General features: G+C 34.8%; 1 protein-coding gene across 1 annotated transcript in view; it reads right to left on the bottom strand.

The window, feature by feature from the left end:
• Positions 1 to 23,056, bottom strand: part of LOC138305960 (uncharacterized) — a 35,965-nt gene extending 12,909 nt beyond the window's left edge. Inside the window, exons 1-6 of the mRNA XM_069246265.1 lie at positions 22,784 to 23,056; positions 11,765 to 12,457; positions 11,051 to 11,469; positions 10,070 to 10,804; positions 9,133 to 9,373; positions 486 to 738 (exon numbers count right to left, since the gene is read on the bottom strand). Coding sequence (XP_069102366.1) covers positions 486 to 738; positions 9,133 to 9,373; positions 10,070 to 10,804; positions 11,051 to 11,469; positions 11,765 to 12,457; positions 22,784 to 22,847 — 2,405 coding nt within the window. The 5' untranslated portion in view covers positions 22,848 to 23,056. The remainder of the gene's footprint in view (positions 1 to 485; positions 739 to 9,132; positions 9,374 to 10,069; positions 10,805 to 11,050; positions 11,470 to 11,764; positions 12,458 to 22,783) is intronic.
• Positions 23,057 to 25,831: the final 2,775 nt, after the last annotated feature.

The raw sequence follows: 25,831 nt of genomic DNA, 5'->3' as shown, positions 1-25,831 counted from the left end.
GGCAGATCAGTAAAAACACACAGGCCTTCAGAGACTTCCATTGCAGATTACAAAGGAAGTACCACGCAATGTCAAAGTTAAACAGTTTACCACAGTGTATCGTTTTGTCATTCTTTACATGTACATCAAGGAACCAATCAACGTGAGCGTCGCACCAATGGCCTTCCGTTTTGTTATAACATATTGCAGGGGTGAATTAACGACAGAGCAAATAGTACATGGAGCATCGAGGATGCGTTTACATATTAACACATGTTAAATTGCAACATGCATTTACATATTTAGCTTTCAAAGTCACGCCTGTTATGATAAAAGCGGAGCATATACAGCTTCATAATATTTCTATACAATAACTTGCATTCTACTCTCCGCCTACTTTTTACGTTTCTTTTGATGAATGTCCCATCCTGTGTCTTTTACTCATAGCACTACAGTAGCAAAATTACTTCACTAATTTAACAGCTGAGCCTTTAGTAGAACAATACCTTGCCCCGGGTGGAGGAACACGGTATTGGATATTCAGATCATCTAGGCGTCGAAGTTCCTTTGTTCCCAGAATTTTTGCAAAGACCTTCCAGTCTGCCAAAATGGCCGACTTCCGTTCCGCCTCCTGTTCAATGTCTTCCCATGATGCTCGATGCCAGCCACGTTCTGCTATAGCCAGGAGTCGTGGAAAAATCATGTAGTCAAACAGTTGACTTGTTAATATAGTCTCGGACCAAAGGTGTCCCTGTAGACCTGCAATGACGTCATATGGAAAAATGTGACATTATGTAATGAATGTTACGTTATGTAATAAATGTTCTATAAATGTTCCGTTATGTAATAAATGTTACATTATGTAATAAATGTTACATTATGTAATAAATGTTACGTTATGTAACAAATGTTCCGTTATGTAATAAATGTAACGTTATGTAATAAATGTAACGTTATGTAATAAATGTTACATTATGTAATAAATGTTACGTTATATAATAAATGTAACGTTATGTAATAAATGTTACATTATGTAATAAATGTTCCGTCATGTAATAAATGTAACATTATGTAATAAATGTTTTGTTATGTAATACATGTAACGTCATGTAATAAATCTTACGTTATGTAATAAATGTTACATTATGTAATAAATGTAACGTTATGTAATAAATGTAACATTATGTAATAAATGTTACGTTATGTAATAAATGTAACGTTATGTAATAAATGTTACGTTATGTAATAAATGTTACGTCATGTAATAAATGTTACGTTATGTAATAAATGTAACGTCATGTAATAAATGTTACGTTATGTAATAAATGTTACGTTATGTAATAAATGTTACGTTATGTAATAAATGTTACGTCATGTAATAAATGTAACATTATGCAATAAATATAACGTTATGTAATAAATGTAACGTCATGTAATAAATATAACGTCATGTAATAAATATAACGTCATGTTATAAATGTTACATTATGTAATAAATGTAACGTTATGTTATAAATGTTACGTTATGTAATAAATGTAACGTTATGTAATAAATGTTACATTATGTAATAAATGTTACGTTATGTAATAAATGTAACGTTATGTAATAAATGTTACATTATGTAATAAATGTTCCGTCATGTAATAAATGTAACATTATGTAATAAATGTTTCGTTATGTAATAAATGTAACGTCATGTAATAAATGTTACGTTATGTAATAAATGTTACATTATGTAATAAATGTAACGTCATGTAATAAATATAACGTCATGTAATAAATGTTACGTTATGTAATAAATGTTACATTATGTAATAAATGTTCCGTTATGTAATAAATGTTCCGTTATGTAATAAATGTAACATTATGTAATAAATATTACGTTATGTAATAAATGTAACGTCATGTAATAAATGTTACGTTATGTAATAAATGTTACGTTATGTAATGAATGTAACGTCATGTAATAAATATAACGTCATGTAATAAATGTTACGTTATGTAATAAATGTTACATTATGTTATAAATGTTCCGTTATGTAATAAATGTAACATTATGTAATAAATATTACGTTATGTAATAAATGTAACGTCATGTAATAAGTGTTACGTTATGTAATAAATGTAACGTCATGTAATAAATATAACGTCATGTAATAAATGTTACGTTATGTAATAAATGTTACATTATGTAATAAATGTTCCGTTATGTAATATATGTTCCGTTATGTAATAAATGTAACATTATGTAATAAATATTACATTATGTAATAAAAATTACATCATGTAATAAATGTAACGTCATGTAATAAATGTTACGTTATGTAATAAATGTAACGTCATGTAATAAATGTAACGTCATGTAATAAATGTTACGTTATGTAATAAATGTAACGTCATGTAATAAATGTAACGTCATGTAATAAATGTAACGTCATGTAATAAATGTAACGTCATGTAATAAAAGTAACGTCATGTAATAAATGTAACGTCATGTAATAAACGTAACGTTATGTAATAAATGTTACTGTTTGTAATAAATGTTCCGTTATGTAATAAATATTACGTTATGTAATAAATGTTACGTTATGTAATAAATGTAACATTATGTAATAAATGTAACATTATCTAATAAATGTAACGTCATGTAATAAATGTTACGTTATGTAATAAATGTTACGTTATGTAATAAATATTACGTTATGTAATAAATATTACGTCATGTAATAAATGTAACGTCATGTTATAAATGTTACGTTATGTAATAAATGTAACGTCATGTAATAAATGTAACGTCATGTAATAAATGTAACGTTATGTAATAAATGTTACATTATGTAATAAATGTAACCTCATGTAATAAATGTTACGTTATGTAACAAGAGGCCCATGGGCCTTAACGGTCACCTGAGTTAGAATATATAATGAAACAAATAATGAAACAAATTAAAGACATATAAACACTATATGCTGGGCCTTGAAGTTGGTCAGATTTATAAATTTGACTTTTTAGACTATATTTACACTTGCTAGTCTTGTTCACTATACGCAAGTACTAGCCGATTTTGTTTACCATAACTGCATGGTAACATTGAACTTTGAACTTGCGTATGAAAATGTTCTATGCAACGTAAAGGGGCTACTTTTTTTTAAAGAAACACATGGCTTTGTTTACATTTTGACGCAACATTACGTGTATATCGTTGTTTTTCATAGAAATTTGGAAAAATATGAACAATACATATATGTTTTATATTTATACATGATACAAACATTTTTTAAATTAACAATTGTATAAAGAAACGGGAAAAATATCCCGACCGGGTCGACGTGCAGTGCTTTCACTTTTGTTACAAATGATGGATGTCAAATGTAAACATTACCTCTGTGTCTGTGTTCGTCCTACGATCAAGTCTTTGGGGTGGACGGGCGTGGGACCCTCTGACAGAGGTCAGTTATAAACATATCCTCTTGTCTCTGTTCTTTGAGAATTTAATCGTGTGTATTATAAAACATGCACCGCTAGTAATCCACGTGTTGACAGTTACGCGTCAACACAGCTACATTGTATCCATCGAACACAAGTGAAGTTATTAAATCTATCGATGGCGATGGATCTAAGCGTAGATTATAATATAATCACATGGCTCCCAAGGATGTAATATCGTCAAGTCAGACGACAATCTCAAACACATTGAGCTACTTGAAAACCGGTTTTTGTCAACTTCTGCAAACTCCAGTGTGTAAGTGTGCGTCAGCTTCGCCTCGCTTCACAACGGTCACCGAGTTCACACATGTGGCCGAGTACAAATACTTTATGTTATTACGCTATATATTAACTTTTAGCAAAATTGAATATATATTTAAAAATCTGATCTGATTAAATAAAATTATCTCATAAATTTACTTTGTTTGTCATGTTTATTTAACACTAAAATATTGAACTTTTTTGTCGTCGCGGATGAATAATTCTATCTTACGTGAAGCGTCATAATTCGCTGTTCATTTGAGTAAGCTCCTCCCACTTTTGACCGACTTTTATTGAATAATTACGTCACTTTCAAATGACAATTTTATTGCGTAAAGTATAAATAAAAAGTCGTGTGAGTGTAAATATAGGGATTGGATTGCGCTTTTATGTTAACCATGCTTGTATGGAGCAATTCCTCTAAGAATATATTCAATATGGGGCGCTAACGCGCCCCATAGAATATATTCCTAGAGGAATTGCTCCATACAAGCATGGTTAACATAAAAGCGCAATCCAATCCCTATATGAAGAGTATTTGCTTCCATCAAACCTGTGAACTTAGAGGTATTTTTTGAAATTTTAATCATTTTGACCCTGTTTGGTCCTGCCCCTCTGGTCCCCCAGGGGGTCATCGAGGACGGATATGAATGTTAAAATGGCTAATAATTCTAATCAAGTTTGACTAATTTCCTACGAAAATTGGGCAAATAATGTTCACAAATACGTTTTTCCTATATAAACTAAAGTAAACTTGACCCCTCCCCAGGGGGTAACGTGAGACCCCAAGGTCATATAATTCACAATTTTTATAAAACACCTTAAGACCTTTCCATCTATAATTATTTGATTCTACTATATCCAGAATTTTAGAAGATTTTTGAAGTTTTAGCCTATTCGACCCTTTTTAGCCCTGTCCCTCTGCCCCCAGGGGGTCGGCCAGGACCAATGTGGATATGATATTAACATGCTATCTCAGGCTAATAATTCTAACCAAGTTTGACTCATTTCCTATGAAAATTGAGCAAAAAATGCTCATTAATGTGTTTTCCTATATAAACTGTAGTAAACTTGACCCCCTCCCCAAGGGGTTGATTATACCATTTCCAGAATTTTAAAAGAATATTTTTGAAGTTTTAGCCTATTTGACCCTTTTTTGGCCCCGCCCCTCTGCCCCCAGGGGGTCGGCCTGGACCAATATGGATATGATATTAAAATGCTATCTCAGGCTAATAATTCTAACCAAGTTTGACTCGTTTCCAATGATAATTGAGCAAAAAATGCTCATAAATGTGTTTTCCCTATATAAACTATAGTAAACTTGACCCCCTCCCCAGGGGGAAACGTGAGACCCCAGGGTCATATAATTCACAATTTTTGTAAAAGACCTTAAGACCTTTCTATTTATGAAAAATATTTGATTCTACCATTTCCAGAATTTCAGAAGATTTTTGAAGTTTTAGCCTATTTGACCCCTTTTTAGCCCCGCCCCTCTGCCCCCAGGGGGTCGGCCAGGACCAATATGGATATGATATTAAAATGCTATCTAAGGCTAATAATTCTAACCAAGTTTGACTCGTTTCCAATTAAAATTGAGCAAAACATGCTCATAAATGTGTTTTCCCTATATAAACTATAGTAAACTTGACCCCTCCCCAGCGGGAAACGTGAGACCCCAGGGTCATATAATTCACAATTTTTGTAAAGGACCTTAAGACCTTTCTATTTATGAAAAGTATTTGATTCTACCATTTCCAGAATTTCAGAAGAAGATTTTTGAAGTTTTAGCCTATTTTACCCCTTTTGACCCCGCCCCTAAGGCCCCTGGGGGTCAGTCATAGAAAATTTGTTAATAGGATTAAATGGTCATCTCATGCTGATAATTCTGACAACATTTGACTCATTTCCTATTACAAATGACCAAATAATGCGCAAAAATGTGTTTTCCCAATATAAAATATAGTAAACTTAACCCCCTCCCCAGGGGGAAACTAGAGACCTCAGGGTCATATAATTCACAATTTTTGTAAAGGACCTTAAGACCTTTCTATCTATGAAGAGTATTTGATTCTACCACATCTGTGAGTAGAGAAGAAAATTTTTGAAATTTTACTCAATTTTACCCCTTTTGGCCCCTCCCACAGGCCCTGGGGGGTGGGGACCATATAATTCACAATTTTGATTGGCCTTATGCCTTAGAAGGTTTGTGCAAAATTTCATTGAAATTGCTTCAGTTTTGGAGAAGAAGTCGAAAATGTAAATTGTTTACGGACATACGACGCACGACGCACGACGGACGACGCACGACGGACGACGCACGACGACGGACAAAAGGCGATTAGAATAGGTCACTTGAGACTTCGTCTCAGGTGACCTAATAAATGTAACATTATGTTATAAATGTTACGTTATGTAATAAATGTTACGTTATGTAATAAATGTAACATTATATAATAAATGTTACGTTACGTAATAAATGTTACGTTATGTAATAAATGTAACGTCATGTAATAAATGTTACGTTATGTAATAAATGTAACATTATGTAATAAATGTTCCGTTATGTAATAAATGTAACGTCATGTAATAAATATTACGTTATGTAATAAATGTAACGTTATGTAATAAATGTAACGTCATGTAATAAATGTTACATTATGTAATAAATGTAACGTCATGTAATAAATGTAACGTCATGTAATAAATGTAACATTATGTAATAAATGTTACGTTATGTAATAAATGTTACGTTATGTAATAAATGTAACGTCATGTAATAAATGTAACGTTATGTAATAAATGTAACGTCATGTAATAAATGTAACGTCATGTAATAAATGTAACCTCATGTAATAAATGTTAAGTTATGTAATAAATGTAACATTATGTAATAAATGTTCCTTTATGTAATAAATGTTACATCATGTAATAAATGTAACGTCATGTTATAAATATTACGTTATGTAATAAATGTAACATTATGTAATAAATGTTATGTCATGTAATAAATGTTACGTCATGTAATAAATGTAACGTCATGTAATAAATGTAAAATCATGTAATAAATGTAACGTCATGTAATAAATGTTACGTTATTTAATAAATGTAACGTCATGTAATAAATGTAACGTCATGTAATAAATGTAACGTCATGTAATAAATGTAACGTCATGTAATAAATGTAACATTATGTAATAAATGTTATGTCATGTAATAAATGTTACGTTATTTAATAAATGTAACGTCATGTAATAAATGTTACGTCATGTAATAAATGTAACGTCATGTAATAAATGTAACGTCATGTAATAAATGTAACATTATGTAATAAATGTTATGTCATGTAATAAATGTTCCGTCATGTAATAAATGTAACGTCATGTAATAAATGTAACGTCATGTAATAAATGTAACATTATGTAATAAATGTTATGTCATGTTATAAATGTAACGTCATGTAATAAATGTTATGTCATGTAATAAATGTTACGTCATGTAATAAATGTAACGTCATGTAATAAATGTAACGTCATGTAATAAATGTAACATTATGTAATAAATGTTATGTCATGTAATAAATGTAACGTCATGTAATAAATGTAACGTCATGTAATAAAAGTAACGTCATGTAATAAATGTAACGTCATGTAATAAACGTAACGTTATGTAATAAATGTTACTGTTTGTAATAAATGTTCCGTTATGTAATAAATGTTCCGTTATGTAATTAATGTTACTGTTTGTAATAAATGTTCCGTTATGTAATAAATGTTACATTATGTAATAAATGTAACGTCATGTAATAAATGTAACGTCATGTAATAAATGTAACGTCATGTAAAAAAAGTAACGTCATGTAATAAATGTAACGTCATGTAATAAACGTAACGTTATGTTATAAATGTTACTGTTTGTAATAAATGTTCCGTTATGTAATAAATGTTCCGTTATGTAATTAATGTTACTGTTTGTAATAAATGTTCCGTTATGTAATAAATATTACATTATGTAATAAATGTAACGTTATGTAATAAATGTAACGTCATGTAATAAATGTAACGTTATGTAAAAAATGTAACGTCATGTAATAAGTGTTACGTTATGTAATAAATGTAACGTCATGTAATAAATGTAACGTCATGTAATAAATGTTACGTTATTTAATAAATGTAACGTCATGTAATAAATGTTATGTTATGTAATAAATGTAACATTATGTAATAAATGTTCCTTTATGTAATAAATGTAACGTCATGTAATAAATGTAACGTCATGTAATAAGTGTTACGTCATGTAATAAATGTTACGTTATGTAATAAATGTAACATCATGTAATAAATGTAACGTCATGTAATAAATGTTACGTTATGTAATAAATGTAACGTTATATAATAAATGTAACGTCATGTAATAAATATAACGTCATGTAATAAATGGTACGTCATGTAATAAATGTAACGTTATGTAATAAATGTAACGTTATGTAATTAATGTAACGTCATGTAATAAATGTTACGTTATGAATAAATGTTACGTTATGTAATAAATGTAACATTATGTGATAAATGTAACGTCATGTAATAAATGTAACGTCATGTAATAAATGTAACGTTATGTAATAAATGTAACATTATGTGATAAATGTAACGTCATGTAATAAATGTTACATCATGTAATAAATGTAACGTTATGTAATAAATGTTCCGTTATGTCATAAATGTAACGTTATGTAATAAATGTTACGCTATGTAATAAATGTAACATTATGTAATAAATGTAACGTCATGTAATAAATGTTACGCTATGTAATAAATGTAACATTATGTAATAAATGTAACGTTATGTAATAAATGTTACGCTATGTAATAAATGTAACATTATGTAATAAATGTAACGTCATGTAATAAATGTTACATTATGTAATAAATGTAACGTCATGTAATAAATGTTACGTCATGTAATAAATGTTACGTTATGTAATAAATGTTACGTTATGTAATAAATGTTCCGTTATGTAATAAATGTAACGTCATGTAATAAATGTAACGTCATGTAATAAATGTAACGTCATGTGATAAATGTAACGTCATGTAATAAATGTTACGTTATGTAATAAATGTAACGTCATGTAATAAATGTAACGTCATGTAATAAATGTTTCGTTATTTAATAAATGTTACGTTATGTAACAGTAATTGTGTTCTGTTTATCTTATAAAGGGCCGATTACACGAAACAAATTGACATTTTGGTGTGCCAATTTGTCTAGTCCACACTGTTCGAATTAGTTTTTGCCACATACGGATAACAAATGACTTCAGTCAAGCGATAGTCACATTACATCTAGCCTATATTTTTTCACATCTACATCTTAATAAATAAAGTGTGTCATTTTCACGACTTACCTATGATGTTTTCTGGTTTCTGTAATGGTGGACATCCCTTGTTGTGTTGCTTACACACCTCGGCCTTTGTGATTGGCTTCCCTGATCTCCTGACGTCTATATTTTTGTACAGGTCACTTGTAACGTAGCCGAAGGTTTTGAGAGTATCCGTGAACCTTGGGCCCCAATACAATCCCCTCTCCTCAGGATCTGGCTCGTACGGGTGGTCAAAGTACAGATGTGTCACATGAGACAGCACTACCTGGTGGAGAAAGGACAATTACGTAATTTCTGTCATGTCATTACAAATGCCAGTTGTAGAATCTAGTAATTTTCCGGGGACGAAATACTAATGCCTATATACATGTACAAGAAGCGGTAAAATGCAATTGAATTTATGTTCATGACGTATAAAGGTCACCAGAATGTGACCTCTAATAGGATGTCGTTATATCGTTTATCAAACGGAATGAGAATAAAGACGTGTGTTTTTAAATCTAATTGTTCTGTTCCTATCTCTTTTTCTCTCTCATTAAAATGCTCCACCACCGACAGAGCATAAATTATATAAGTAAAATTAGAAGCTCAAACTTTTCAATGGTGGTAATGGTGTAAACTAAGTAACTTTTGTAATTGAAGAAAAATACTATATATCGTCTGCTCCTGTTTTGATAGTGATAAAATACAATTTGTACAAATATAAAATTATTATTTGAAATCATATACATGTACAGTAAAACACGGCTTCGTTTGGAATACTCTAAATATTTTTGCGAGTAGAATGGATAACATTTCAAAGCCACGCCATTTTGAATGCAGTGGTTCAGTTTGTCTGTTAAGCAGCAATCCATTGACAAATGCGGAAGATTAGAAATGGTTCATTCATACAAACAAGATAAAGGAACGCAGTCTATGGCCTAGAATTGAATGGAAAACAAAGAAACAAAGTACGCCCTACCTTGTATCCCTCGTTGGCCATGTTATATGCCCGCTTGGCAGCGCCCCATTCCCATACGTTGTCCCAAGCATTCGCCATGATGTCACTATTCTGGAACATGTTGTTTTTGAAGGGTAACCCTTTTCCATCCATCCAACCATCTTCCCAGCCCGATAGTACTAGGCCGCGCTTGAACGCTAGCTCTGCGGTTCTGTTTAGAAAATAGAGTTTGAGCTGTTTAGTGTCATTGCTAGGCGGAAGTGTGGATAGAAGGTTAATACATGCGGTAGAATTAACCCAGGCTCCACCCGGGACTTCGTCCCCGCCGTAGTGATAAACTTTTAACGGCTGACCTGCCTGCTCGTGCATGGTTTGAATTGCGTCCATTACTGTAGCAATAAATCTGTATGTTGAGTCTATACAGGGATTTATCGCGTTATCTGTAAACATCTGTACTGACGAATATCGCGACGTATCGTAAGGATCTTCTAAGCGAAATTCGGACGCTGCTGTTAAGTTGCTGGACTCAAAATTCCGGAATCTCTTCTCCATCGCCTTTATTGCCGCACGCGCATGTCCAGGAGTATCAACTTCCGGTATAACTTCTATATGACGTGCGTTAGCATACATCACGATATCCTTGTAGTCTTGCACAGTATAGAATCCTGAACCGGAAGTGTCGTTATCGGGACCGGAACCGAGCTGTGGTATGAGGCATCGGTCTTCGTTTAGGTCATGGCAACGTTTGGAAGCTACCTGCGATGAAAGTTGAAAATATACTGTATGTCTTATCATACAAGTACATGTTTACCCATTGGGCCTCTTGAAATTCTCAAAATCTTGCATTTTCTTCATTAAAATGACAGTTCATACCCAATACTCATCACAACACTTATAAACCTAAAACGATGAAGAAATCAATGTCAATATTGTACCAAAACATTAACCTGAGATTATACCAATTAGGACGATTTTTAATCAGACATATTCAACAGTTTTTACCTCGGTAAGTTCCGGAAGTCCGGGGATTTCCAATCTCCAGCCCTCGTCATCAGCCAGATGAAGATGTAACTTGTTTAATTTGTAGGTTGCCATGGCATCCATCAACCGCATTAGGTCGTCTTTACTGTGGAAATTTCTTGAGATATCAATGTACATTCCGCGAAATTCAAAGTGAGGCTCGTCTGTGATCGTCACTTCCGGTACATAAGTGTTATTATTTCCGGCCAGAAGACTTGCCAGTGACTGACAGCCATAAAACAGACCGCTCTTGTTTCTCGCTGTTATTGTCACCGTCTCGACCTCTACATTGACGTTCAGTATGTAGCCCTCGGGAGACACTGAGAGAGTCTGGTCAATCTCAAGGTAGACCGATTTACTCCTTTTCTCATTAGCAGCGTTGAAAGGCAAGTTAATGACATCTGTAGTAAGACAGAAAAAAAATAATGGCAAAGTAATGAGTTTTTTGTAGACATTGTTGATTCACATTTTTTTCGAAAACAAATTCCTTTAAAAAGCAAAAACGCGCATATTAACAAACCCTGGTCGTCCAAATAGATTGAACTTTCATACAACATAACAAGACTAGAATAGAAGACCAGAAACAGAAATATTAAATCAGACTTTCAGTTGGGATTAAAAATCGCAAAAGTATTAGGCCCAGTGAAAACGTTCTCAAATTAAACAGAAACTGTTGTATACCGGAAGTACACTTACCTGCTATGTATCTCCCCTCCTCTGTCGTTTCTCCACTTCCTGTGCGAACCTCCCATTCTCCGGATCTCACATTTAAGACCTTGTTACTAGTGACTGCAACGTTTTTTGGTGTGGGTAAGATGTTATATTTTTCTGAAGGAGTTTCTGCTTCCGGTCCATACCTGATTGCTCTATCACGTGACGTGTAGGGGTTATACCGATCTGCTCTGTACCGCTTCCACTGTCTAACGGATGTAAAATCCTCAACAAATCGACTTCCGAATACTGTGCTATTTATAACTTTACTCTGTAATCCCTCGGAAGCTATGTACCAATTAGGCGGTACATCCGATCGAGTAACAGCCCAATTGTCTCCGAAAAATTCAATAATTCTTTCATTCATGGGACCTATATTCTGGAAGTTTGAGGTTGCCGTCATACCAAAGAGGCAGCCGGCCACGTGATTCAAATTGACCCCTTGACCTGGAGGTTCATATCCTCCCGGCCGAGGAAGATACTGCCCCTCCAACATGAAAAAGCTGTAAAAATAGATTGTCCAGTTATCTCCCCTGATTTCCTGATTTCCGGTGTTCCTGAGAGTGACGATAAATTTATGTTTCCCGCCATTATACTCCAGGTTATCAGCGACCTTGACCTTGATGTGGAGGTTGGAAGCTATGTAGTCAAGGTCGAGTTGTGTCACAGCGACGATATCTGGAAAAGACAAATAAGGGAGATAACTCCATGAAACACTATAGATACAAAATGTGTCGGTTTTTTTAAAGAAACAGACAACATAAGCGAGACACTCATTCATTCACTATGATTGTCCGCCATTTTGAAATTTATAATAGAGAAAAAAAAGCGTCTGCATGTCGATTCTCCAAACATTAACATTGCATAATATTTTCTTGCAAATCCCTTTGTTTTTACCTTTTAAAGTAAACCGAGCCAAGTTTCATGAAACATGTGTAAATTGTACCGAGAAAATAATATTTCTTGACGCTTTGACATCACGAGGTTGTATTGCATGGGTAGTCATGTAGCCATGTAATACATCCTCAGGCGGCATTAGTGTATTGTTCGAGACCAGTCAGGTATTTGCCTTTGATATGGGGATAGGCGACTTGTAGGTAGGGGTGGACCCAACAAGTCTCGCTTGTATCCCGAACTAAAGCCACACTTATTTTTATATACATATATATCTACTCACGGAATCATGTGGTGAAATAGGTGCAGTATGTCTTTTTAAATACCTTTATACATGTATGATATATTTTAAAGAGAAAAGTACAGAATGGTTTATATAACTAAGTTCGTAATTGACATTTTTAGTATAAGTCTCTCATAACTCGTTTGAGAATGGCTTTTTATGATTTGTAACTTTCAATGTTTTAATAGGATTTGTAAATCAAGGAAGTTGAGATGCTAATAAAATATCTGATCTTTTCTAGGTATGAGAGACCAGACAGTATTACACCTGTAGGTCTGAGAGACCAGCCAGTATTACACCTGTAGGTATGAGAGATCAGCCAGTATTACACCTGTAGGTATTAGAGACCAGCCAGTATTACACCTATAGGTATGACAGACAAGCCAGTATCACACTTGTAGGTATTGGAGACCAGACAGAATTGCACTTGTAGGTATGAGATACCAGCCAGTATTACACTTGTAGGTATGAGAGATCAGCCAGTATTACACTTTTAGGTATTGGAGACCAGCCAGTATTACACTTGTAGGTATGAGAGTTCAGCCAGTATTACACCTGTAGGTATGAGATACCAGCCAGTACTACACCTGCAGGTATGTGAGACCAGCCAGTAGTACACTTGTAGGAATAAGAGACCAGCCAGTATCACACTTGTAGGAATTAGAGACCAGTCAGTATTACACTTGTAGGTATGGGAGACCAGCCAGTACTACACCTGAAGGTATGAGAGACCAGCCAGTACTACACCTGAAGGTATGAGAGACCAGCCAGTAGTACACTTGTAGGAATTAGAGACCAGCCAGTATCACACTTGTAGGAATTAGAGACCAGTCAGTATTACACTTGTAGGTATGGGAGACCAGCCAGTATTACACTTGTAGGTATGAGAGGCCAGCCAGTATTACACTTGTACATATGAGAGACCAGCCAGTATTACACCTGTAGGTATGAGAGTTCAGCCAGTATTACACTTGTAGTTATGAGAGACCAGCCAGTATTACACCTGTAGGTATGAGATACCAGCCAGTATTATACTTGCAGGTATGAGAGACCAGCCAGTATTACACTTTTAGGTATTGGAGACCAGCCAGTATTACACCTGTATGAGAGATCAGCCAGTATTACACTTGTAGGTATGAGACACCGGCCAGGTATGAGAAACCGGCCAGTACTACACCTGTAGGTATGAGATACCAGACTGTATTACACCTGTAGGTATGAGAGACCAGCCAGTATTACATCCGTAGGTATGACGGATCAGCCAGTATTACACCTGTAGGTATGAGAGACCAGCCAGTATTTCAACTGTAGGTATGATATACCAGCCAGTATTACACCTGTAGGTATGAGAGACCAGTCAGTATTACATCTGTAGGTATGAGAGACCAGTCAGTATTACATCTGTAGGTATGAGATACCAGACTGCATTACACCTGTAGGCATGAGAGACCAGCCAGTATTTCACCTGTAGATATGAGACTAGCCAGTTTTACACCTGTAGGCATGGAAGACCAACTCAGCCAGTATTACACCCGTAGGTATTAGAGACCTACGAGAGAAATACACACACACAACATGTTATGGTCTAGTTATATGTACGTTGACCGATATACAATTCGTATAAAAGTGCATCATTTCATGTTTATAACCCCATTCCAGTCCAAACGTTGACATTGAAATAACACGGGAAGTTTTATAACACTGTACCAATGTGGCGTGCTGTTTCATTTGCCCTTAATCAAACAAACTGCACTTAAAACACGTCAAATTTACACAACTTTAGGTATTGATATGCCGTAATAACCAAATGTTATCTTCAAGTTACCGGGGATTTTTTAAATGGACACACGAGCCTTAAAGTGGCGCTTTAGGGTCAAATCGAGGTGAATCTATTTATAGCATAAGATTAATCTGAAATGTTTGTTTTGTCTCGTTTACAGTAAGGATCTTGACACATCCGGAGTAGGGCTGGATTCCGGTACTTTATACCGATAGTATCTTTACCCGTTAAAGGGACAATTCAATCTAAGAGAACACTAAAATTTGTACATATATCGGAAAAACCCAGTTCTAATAGAAATTAGATCAGTCGGTTTTACTATGATATGCCAGAAAAGCCCATGGTGGTGAAATGCGTATGAAATGTACACATTGTGGTCGAACATCTTGTATGCCTAACCCTGTTCCTTGCTCGTAGAGTAATGCAACTTTTGTCTAGAAAAGTTTTATAAGCATAATGTCCTAATAGCTATACTAACGCTATGTAGAAAATACCGTTAGCGCAGTGAGAAATTCGCGGATTCGTTGTAATAATAGCTATATTAATGCTATTCAGAAAATACATTCAGCGCAGTGAGAAATTCGCGCATTCTTCGTGATAATAGCTTTATTAATGCTATGTAGCAACTACCATAAGCGCCGTGAGAAATTCGCGCATTCTTCGTGATAATAGCTTTATTAATGCTATGTAGCAACTACCATAAGCGCCGTGAGAAATTCGCGCATTCGTCGTGGTAATAGCTTTAGTAACGTTATGTAGAAAATACCATTAGCACAGTGAGGAATTCGCGCATTCTCTGTAATAATAGCTCTACGAATGCTATGTAGAAAATACCGTTAGCGCCTTGAGAAAATCGCGCATTCGTCTTGATAATAGCTATATACTAATGCTATGTAGAAAATACCGTTTGCGCAGTGAGGCACTGGCGCATTCGTCTTGATAATAACTATTCTAATGCTATGTTTGAATGTCATATGCGCAATGATGACCGCGGTCATGTTTTAGCGAAAAATGTCTAGGAGAAGAAGTTGTAGTTCAATGTCAGCAAAAGTTCTCAGTAAATATATTCTGTAACCTGTCAGTGGTTGGGTGAATCAAAACCTAAAAAAGCGGTTCATCTCCAACTTCTGTGTATCAAGTGAGATAAAAAATCTAATCGCCTTTTTTATGTACATTTTGTGCTTACAGCAAATAATGATCATATACTGTAACTTGGAGACAAAAGTGCCGGCGGTATTATTTAATTCATAATAAATTATACACATATGATAATAATCGCTCCGAGATAGTATAATTTAACATTTAATTCTACTGATCATGAACGGTCCCTGATAGCGAGATTACAGTTTCTATATCTATCACTAGTTTGTGTTAAGTTTGGAGACGAATTTCCATGCTGCTTTAAAGGTGGGATTATTTTTTTTGTTGTTTTGTATTGTGGTACACCTTTGAACGACAAAACTGGACTAAATTCTAAAAGTCAGATTTTTTGTTTAAAACAACCCACTTTATGAAAACTGCACATTCAATATAATTCATATTCAATTAAACTTTTTATATTTGCGATCAGCAGTTTGCTACTTTAAACCCATCCGGAACTCCTCGGGGAATAGATATTCTCGCGATAATACCCGATGAGTTCAGGATGACTTTAAACCCTATCTTATTTGTGACGATTTTAAATGAAAATAAAATATCAAACATGGTTTTAATAACGAATACCGACATTTAAAACCTGAATCAATCTCAGTATTACAATGTAAGTACACAATGCGGGTTGTCAAGTGATCTGAAATATTTTCCTGATATATAAAGCGGAACTTGTTCGGTTAATACGAACTCAAAGGGACCGCGAGAATTATCCGAGCTCGTATTAACCAAGTTCCACTGCACCTCCAATACATTTAGCCCTTATTAACCATGGCTGTCGAAAACAAGATTCATACCACAAATATTTTCTTACTCTCATTGTAAATGTAATGTGGATGTAAAGTCAGCTAAGAAAAAAAAAGTTTCAGGTGTAGATGATGAGGGAATGTCGGAGTACCAGGATAAAAGATGCCGACCAGCGGTCAGTAACTGGCAAATACCCAACGGTCCCATATTTTCCATACAAATATAAGCGAAGTTTTAGGAACAGTCTTGAACTATTTGGTATTTCTTTGCAAATCTGTCAAATGTCTTACTCTTTGTAGCCCAACTGGGTTCCATGTTAGTCGTAATTCTCCATGCATGGTTGATGCAATGTGACTTGAATATTTTCATTGTTTTATTTATTCATTTTTTTATAAAATATTTACTAAGATACGTATATTTCAATAACTGGTATTACTTGAACAATTATCAATTATGTACATTTGTCGATGACCCTGTGTTATATCGCCATGAAGTCATTATTTTCGATTCTACTAGTTACGGCAGTATAATACCATACTTGCCGAATCAAGTATTTGTTTATAAAATATATGTATAGTTTCTTTGACAAATCTGAAAAAAGATTCCCTGAAAGATAATTACAAGAAGAACGACAGTCATAGGACGCCGCCCTGACGAATTCACCACCTGGTTAATATAAAGTTCACAAGCGCAATAGAAATACTGACCCTTATATGAACTTTTATGACACTGTTATTATCCAAACGCTGAAATGTTTGCGACGAAAGCAAAATAATCACAAAACATTCAAAAGCCACAGATTAAAAAATGAAAGGTCAGAGAACTGCACTTTCCATATGCATACTTGAAGGTCGATATTGAAGTCAATACTCTTATGCTCATGGTTGTTCGTTGTGCTAGATAAATACACAGAGAAATCATAAGTTTAACAAGCTAGCAGGTCCCTGTGTTTACATACAAACAATATAGGTGGCGAGTTCAGAATACGAGAATCCACATTAATATACATGGCAACCGTAAAAGTCTGTTTATCGAGTTATTGACATTCCTTGGGGAGACCAGATGATTTATGAACCCTAGATTTTTAACCGACAAATTTGTCCTTCATACATGGCTTCAACAAATATTCTTTTTTACTTTTATGAGTCGTTTAATCATTGTTTACTGAACTGAATTCAAATGTTTGGTTTGCACTCAGTTCAGCAGGGATAATAATATCCTGTTTTCATATCCAGAACATTTTAGGGGTTTAGTGTTTCTAACGCTCGAGTACAGAAGCCAAAGGGCAGATACGATACAGCCGAGCCGTATAACGGTACAATGTAGTTGACTGTGGTTTTTAAGTTTGGCGTCGCTCTTTCTGTAGTCTTCAAAGTAAATCTTTACAGGCCTGTGTTTGGCTAAGTTTGTTTGTTTTTTCCTGAGTTTCCTGCAGTTTTATTGTGAGATAGTCCAAGGGTAGATATAACGTCAGTGATAGTAACCCCTGGAGTATCGAGGATGGGGTAATGTGGTCATGTGACGTATTTCACCCACAATTTATCTAATTTTTAGGTCATCTGACCCGAAGGGTCAGGATGACCTATTGTCATCGTGCACCGTCCGACGTCGTGCGCCGTGCGTAAACTTTTCATTCAAACGACTTCTTCTCAATAACTGAAAGGCCCAGGGTACTTATATTTGGCCTGTAGCATGCTGGGACAAAGGGACAAAGGGCTACCAGGTTTGTTCAAATGAATGACCTTGAACTTCATTCAAGGTCACATGGGTCAAAAAGGCTAAAATCTTTAAACTACTTCTTCTCAAGACCCAGAAGGCCCAGGGTACTGATATTTGACCTGTAGCATGCTGGGATAACGTGCTACAAAGTTTGTTAAAATAAATGACCTTGACCTTCATTCAAGGTCACAGGGGTCAAATACGCTAAAAACTTTTAACAACTTCTTCTCAAGAACAGAAAGGCCCAGGATATTCATATAGGGCCTGCAGCATGCTGGGATGAAGTGCTACCAAGTTTGTTGAAATAAATAACCTTGACCTTCATTCAAGGTCACAGGGTCAAATAGGCTAAAAATCCATTAAACAACTCCTTGTGAATAACTTAGAGGCCTAGAGACCTGATATTGGGCCTGTGACATGCTGGGACAAAGGGACATCAAGTTTGTTCAATAGAATGACCTTGATCTTCATTCAAGGTCACAGGGGTCAAAAAGACTGACATCTTTAAACTACTTCTTCTCAAAAACCAAATGGTCCAGGATACTCATATTGGGCATGTAGCATGCAGGGATGAAGGACTACCAAGTTTGTTCAAATGAATGACCTTTCCCTTCATTCGAGGTCACAGAGGTCAAATAAGCTTAAATCTTGAAGCGACTTCTTCTCAAGAACCAAAAGGCCCAGGATACTCATATTGGGCTTGCAGCATGCTTAAATCAAGGGCTACAAAGTTTGTACAAATGAATGACCTTGACCTACATTCAAGGTCACAGGGGTCAAATTGGCTACGATATTTAAACGACTTCTTTAGAATAAGTAGGAGGTCTAGAGACCTGATATTGGGCCTTTGACATGCTGGAATGAAGGGCTATCAAGTTTGTTCAAATGAATGACCTTGATCTTTATTGAAGGTCACAGGGGTCAAATAGGCTTAAATCTATAAACAACTTCTTCTCAAGAACCAAAAGGCCCAGGATACTCATATTGGGCCTGCAGCACGCTTGGATGAAGGGCTACCAAGTTTGTTCAAATGAATGACATTGACCTTCATTCAAGGTCACAGGGGTCAAAAAAGTGAAAAATCTTTAAACGACTTCCTGAGAATAACTAGGAGGCCTTGAGACCTGATATTGTGCATGTGACATGCTGGGATGAAAGACTACCAAGTTTGTTCAAATGAATGACCTTGATCTTCATTTAAGGTCATAGAGGTCAATTATGCTAAAATCTTTAAACGACTACATTGTGTTGTGTAATAGTCAGATGACCGTTAAGGCCGATGGGCCTCTCGTTTTTTCATTTCGTCAAAAACAAAATATGTAATTCTGTATTTTCATATAAGATGGACTACAGACGAATAACTAAGCTAAAAACATTTCGAGTATAAGTTTGTCACGTTACATGGTCGTCCTTAGCAACTAAACATTTTTTTTACTGATAACGGTCTAAACACTTATCTATAGTAAACACCGGGGCTAATCGTAGACACCGGGCTACTCTATTTACGCTTGTTGAAACGCTTCGTTTACATAGAAAAATGACGTCTGGGGAAATGTGATAAATATTTGCTCGTTGTTCAGCTCACGGTCAAGCATCGAAATAAGTAAGTTACCCACGGAACAGTATAGTTATTCAAAATTAAAATTGATGTTTTATTGTATTGTACCTTGTCCTGTATTTCGCGCACAGTATAGACGGATATGCCGTATCACAGTTGAAAAGTGTGGTTTTTGTTATGTATTCAAACAGATATACATCGTACATGTATATCTAAACGAGAGACAGAGCTAAAACTCGATCGAGTTCATAAAATTATCACAGATATTAATTATTAGGTGACTTTTTCTTGTTGATTGTTACTGTTTTAACTATAATTTTCTAATTACGCATGTGAGAACGCTAATCGGTACACACTAAACAACATACATGTATACAAGGCGGTGGATACATTACAGTTCCTAAATCATTTCTCATTTTTTCAGTAGAATAGTACGTGCTGCCCCTAAAATCACCTGAGCACAGATTAATAGTTTTGAATTGAAATACATTGTATAAAGAATGAATTCAATTCACGTGTTCGTATTGTAATTCACCCTTTTCTGATTGTATAGCCAACTAAAACATTTCAATGCTTAAACTGTGAACAGCGAAATTAAAGTTCTGTGGAACATTTTGGTTTATACTCCGTGAACCAATCACATTATAAGCATGAATTAGTTAACATGACGGATAAGCGTCTTAGAACTTGAAACCCTCAAACGAGACCTACAAGACGAATCGGTTTCGTTCCAACGTCGTATTCAATGTGACGTCAAGTTCGTACTGTTGTCACGGATATGACTTTCGACTGAAGCAATTATATTTTAAGAACTAGTATATGCGTACAGTTACTGTATACCAGAATGCACCGTTTTCGAATACGTAATTTGGAAAATATAGTTATAACAGTAACATTTAACAAGAAAAAGTCACCTAATCATTGAAATCTGTGATAGTTTTATGGACTGAATCCAGTTTTATCTCTGTCTCTCATTTAGATATATATTTCTTTGAATATATGACAAAAATCACACTTTTCAACCATGATATGACATACCCGCTATATGCAACCCCTCAAGAAATGTTCGGTATTCTTTGGAAATTACAATTTCCGACGAAGAAATTATAATTTCCGAATATTGCCGGAAATTTTTATGAAATGTTGCGATTACACGGTGGAAATCGGGAAACCATCGGCAGCGTTCGAAAGCGAAAAAAAATGTGTATTTTTTTCTATTTTACGGAGATCATGTTGATAGATATATATGAGAATGCTATGTCAATAAAGTGGGGTTGGTTAATAGGTACCGACTTTATACATATATTGTATATTAGACACGCTCTGATTTTCCACTATTCTCATTGGCTAATACACTGTAACATATATGGAACCGGGTGTGATGTCACAAAAGGAAATATTGACTCGGTGTTTCTAAAAATGGAAACGTCGAGTCAATATGCTAAAAATCGCACTTCACATGACAGTGCATTAGCCAATTAGAATGGTGGAAAATAGGAGCATATCTAATACAAATATAGGTTGCCTGGATTGGTGCGATATCCTTTTACTTCGGCAAAGTATTTTCACATAAACTATTTTTTTCTATTTTGCATTTGAAACCTATTTCAAATCAAGGAAGTACTCATGTATATATGTGTGCATGTGTTAATGTATGAGTTTAGTAACCGCTGTACGTATACTATACTCTATAGTACAGTGAATGGCCCATTGCACGAGGAATTACTTATTTTATAAGTGCCGGATGTCTAGGTGAACAATATATCAAACTGGACAAGTTCAGTTAATAATGTACCAGTGGCTACTATCTAAATGCCTGGACAAACCATATTATTATACTTCATGTTTATAAAAGTGTCTGTGATTAGTTGAAATACATCACATGACATGGAAATAAAATATTTCCACATAATCATTTAAACTCGGTCCGTACGTGTATATTTTAAATTATAGTACTTACAGGTATAGCTATAACTTTTTTTGGTTAGATATGCCATTCTTTAACAAATGCTAAAATTACTAGTGTGCATATATTAATTACAAGAAAAGTATTTGTCAAAGAACGCCACCCTGAAGAATGCAGCGTTTGAGTAATAAAGTTAGCAAAGGGATATTGACGCGCTGTTTCTAAATATTGAAACACCGAGTCAATATATATTGAACGCTACATGACTATATATTAGCCAATGAAAATAGTTGAAAATCACAGCATATCTAACATATGTATATTAAAGAATCAATAATTGGTACAAGAATTAGTCTCATGGATACGGAGTCATCTCCCCTTTAGGTATGTAAATTAATAGAAAAACGCATGTACAAGTCAAATTATAAGCTTTAAATTCGGTCCGTACATGTAACTATTGATGTGAAAATTCACAGAAAAGAGCATGTAAGTTAGATTTTAAATTTAAACTAGGTCCGTACATGTACCTTTTAACTAAGTGTGAATTCCAGTACTTCATTATAAAGCTATATCAATTAAACAGCATGTACATGTATGTATGTTAAAGTACCGGTAGCGTAATTGTACAGGTATATCTATACAAATCAACAGGTGAGAGTGTTGATGATATGTACATGTATGGCATATATGTGGATGCGCCCGACCCTTTTGTGTTTCACATAATGCAAAAATATATGGAAATTGTACAGGGAATACCAGCTTATCATCGATATATCTATATGCATGGATGTATACCTTCTGTATATGGTAGAATATGCTGTTTGCCTACTAAAGTTAAACACGAGATAAAAAAACGTTAATGAACACAAACGTATATGTATGTCATTGTATACATATGTGAACTACAATGCATACACAGGTGAGTTTATACTCGTTATCATGTGTGTACAATAAAAAATAAAACTTACTTGGTAAGATGGTCAGTGCAGTGGTCAGCAGCCAGGCCACACACACATGCGTTCGGACATCCATTTTTTTCTTCACAGTTACGAAAAATTACTTCATGATGTTATCACAAGTTTCGGTTCACGCCCATGGATTCCACTGTATCTTATATGGGGATTTACTTACACTAAAGATAACGTCTGTGTAAAGTAGTGCTCGGTACACAAACTAGTAGGACATTATTAACGTGATGTTATTTACGACATATTTATTGTCCTGTTTCGGTGAACAGCGCACCAGACGACAAACACGTGACATGCCTGTGTCTCCTGATAATGTCTTTGATTAATTTCTTACAGCGTTTCTCAAGATTCTTAATATAACTTACATGTATATATGTATATTGCAATGAAATATATGTTCGTTGATGTATAATTATACAGTGTATATCTATTGTGACCGGCTTCCGCAGAAACTTAACTGTGAGATCGATATAGGCTAATTAACACGTATATCTTTAATGAAATCGGTATTTAATCATGCATACATACTGTAACGTTGGCGTTACGTATAGAACTTAATATTTGATGGAAATCAAAATTAGCAATGGTGTTCATGATATCGTTGAATATACCAGATTTTTACAGCTCAATTCAGATTTGTTGGAAATATGGGTGAAGAATTAAGATATGGTTTCGTGGATTGTTATGCAATGCCATAGAAATACCTGCACATCTTGTGAGGAAATAAAAATTTATGATCGAAGATCAAGGTACATTTTATATGACCAACTTACCTATAGACCTGTATTGTGAATATATACGTGTAACTTGAATGAGTTTTAATGGAACTGATATCAAATCGGCCGCCACTGTCGTATGCCTGAGGCAGCTATGCATGATACATCAAACGTAAAATAAATACGTATCGCCTAATGTAATGCAGACTGCGTATGTTTACCCAAGTGGAACCACAAAATGTGACGTCACCATTTCAAGCTAATTGTTATTCGGGTTAATATGTCAATCGGAAACCTTCCGTAAACTAGAAATCTTCCGGAAAGTGCCGAAGGTTCCCGATTGATTTATCCATATACATGTATCAATCGCGACATCTCGGAGTAATTTCCGTGAATCTTCGGAATTCGGAAGATTACCGGAAATTTCTCTGAGGGGATCCGATTGATACATGTATTTGTATCGCGTTGTCTATGACGAGATTGAGGGTAGCGTCATTTGCGCTTAATTATTATTGGATAATACTGTTAATATATGTAACTATATTACTTATAGTAATAACAGCAATAATAATGGTCCTAGTATAGAGCCTTGATGAACACCAAATTAAATAGTTTTGTAATTAGAAGTTTCGCTATTTTTCATGACTCGTTGTTTCCTATGGAAGATAGAACTTTTGAACCACCCTCAGACACTCCCCTGATGATCAATACCAGCTTTACTTCAGTTATACAGGAGATTCATGTGCCAGGCGCAAACAAAAGCTTTACTTAAATCTACAAATACAATACTTTTCTGAGAAATAGAGGTAACAAACTTTAACTATCAAAATCCAAGATGGCGACCGATCAGCAATATTGTTGATCGATCGGTCCCATATGGACTTTCAGACAAATCCCTCATGTAATTCTCAGAAGTCTTGAACAAACTTTAAATACTTAAATCCAAGATGGTTGCCGATGTAACGTTGAAAAGGTTACACCGGTCGGCCATATTGTTGACCAATCAGTCCCAAAATGCAATATTTCCATTCTACTTTCAGTTTCCCGTTTAATCCATGTTAAACCATTTGAGCAATATCAGGCTATGAACTCCAATCTGGTCAAGCGTATGAATAATTAACGTTTCCGCCACGTCACTGACAATGTATACAATGTATGCTTACGCCTATACATAACGGTCAAATAATTTTAAAAGTGGTTTTAAAGTTGTGCGGTCTATAAAATCTAATAGTATTATCGTGTTGACAGAATAGAGTGTATGAAAAAATATCATCGCATAATTTTCATTTGTTCGCTTTGTTTCGAACCGTTTTGTGTTGAACTATATTCAGAAGCTGATACTAAGGCTGTTCCGTTTATTGAACTTGGTGACGTCAACACTAGCGCAAGCGGGAAATTCAAAGGATATACGTGTATAGTTTGTAATTTAAATGATCGTAATGGAGATATAAGTAATAAACTGTTACCAGATTGGACATACAGTTGATATGAAGCCCATCCGTCTGAAAGATAAATATTCATGGCGCCCTAACGGTCGCCATTCTATTTATCTTCCTTCCGGATGGGCTTCATATCAACTGTATGTCCAATCTGGTAACAGTTTATTGCTTAAATATGCTCAACTAGCACCATACCTACATATGATATATGTATTTGAGACAGATCTCTTCAGTACATTCTGAGAAAAAGCGGTACAAATCTTCAACAACCAAAATTCAAGATGGCGGCCATATTGTTTTCTCGATCAGTCTCAAAATCAGCATGACATTCCTAGGGTCCTAGGGGAACCTTCAATAAAATTTGAGACATATCCCTTCAGTACCTTCTGAGAAATAGCGGTAACAAACTTCAACTGCCCAAATCCAAGATGGCTGTATGGCGGCCATATTGTTTTTCCGGTCTGAAAATCAGCGTGACACCCTTACAGACCAAGGTAACCATGAATGTAAAATTGGAGATATATTCGTGTAGTACTTCTCAAGAAATAGCGGTAACAAAAATTGTTTATGGACGGACGACGGACTACGGACGAAATGCGATTTGAATAGCCCAGGTGGGCATCTTGGTAGCCAAGACTATCAAAATAATATCAAAAGCGGGATCAATTGAAAAATTTACCTACTTCCAGTATTTCCAAGATGGCCACCGATTGACTGGTCGAAACTGTAAGAAGTAATGAATGAAAAATGAGCCGCCGGCTGGGATTTAGGTCCCTAAGTCATAAAAAATCGATTTTGAGTTTTTTATTGTTTCACAATCTAGAGGTTCTAATGATTAAAATGGTGCAAAAACATTATCAGACCGTCAACATTTGACAATTTTACGCATCGTT

This window comes from Argopecten irradians, chromosome 13, assembly GCF_041381155.1.
Source record: "Argopecten irradians isolate NY chromosome 13, Ai_NY, whole genome shotgun sequence".
Taxonomy (NCBI): domain Eukaryota; kingdom Metazoa; phylum Mollusca; class Bivalvia; order Pectinida; family Pectinidae; genus Argopecten; species Argopecten irradians.
Note: the sequence above shows the minus strand (reverse complement) of the source record. Positions and strands in the feature narration are given on the sequence as shown.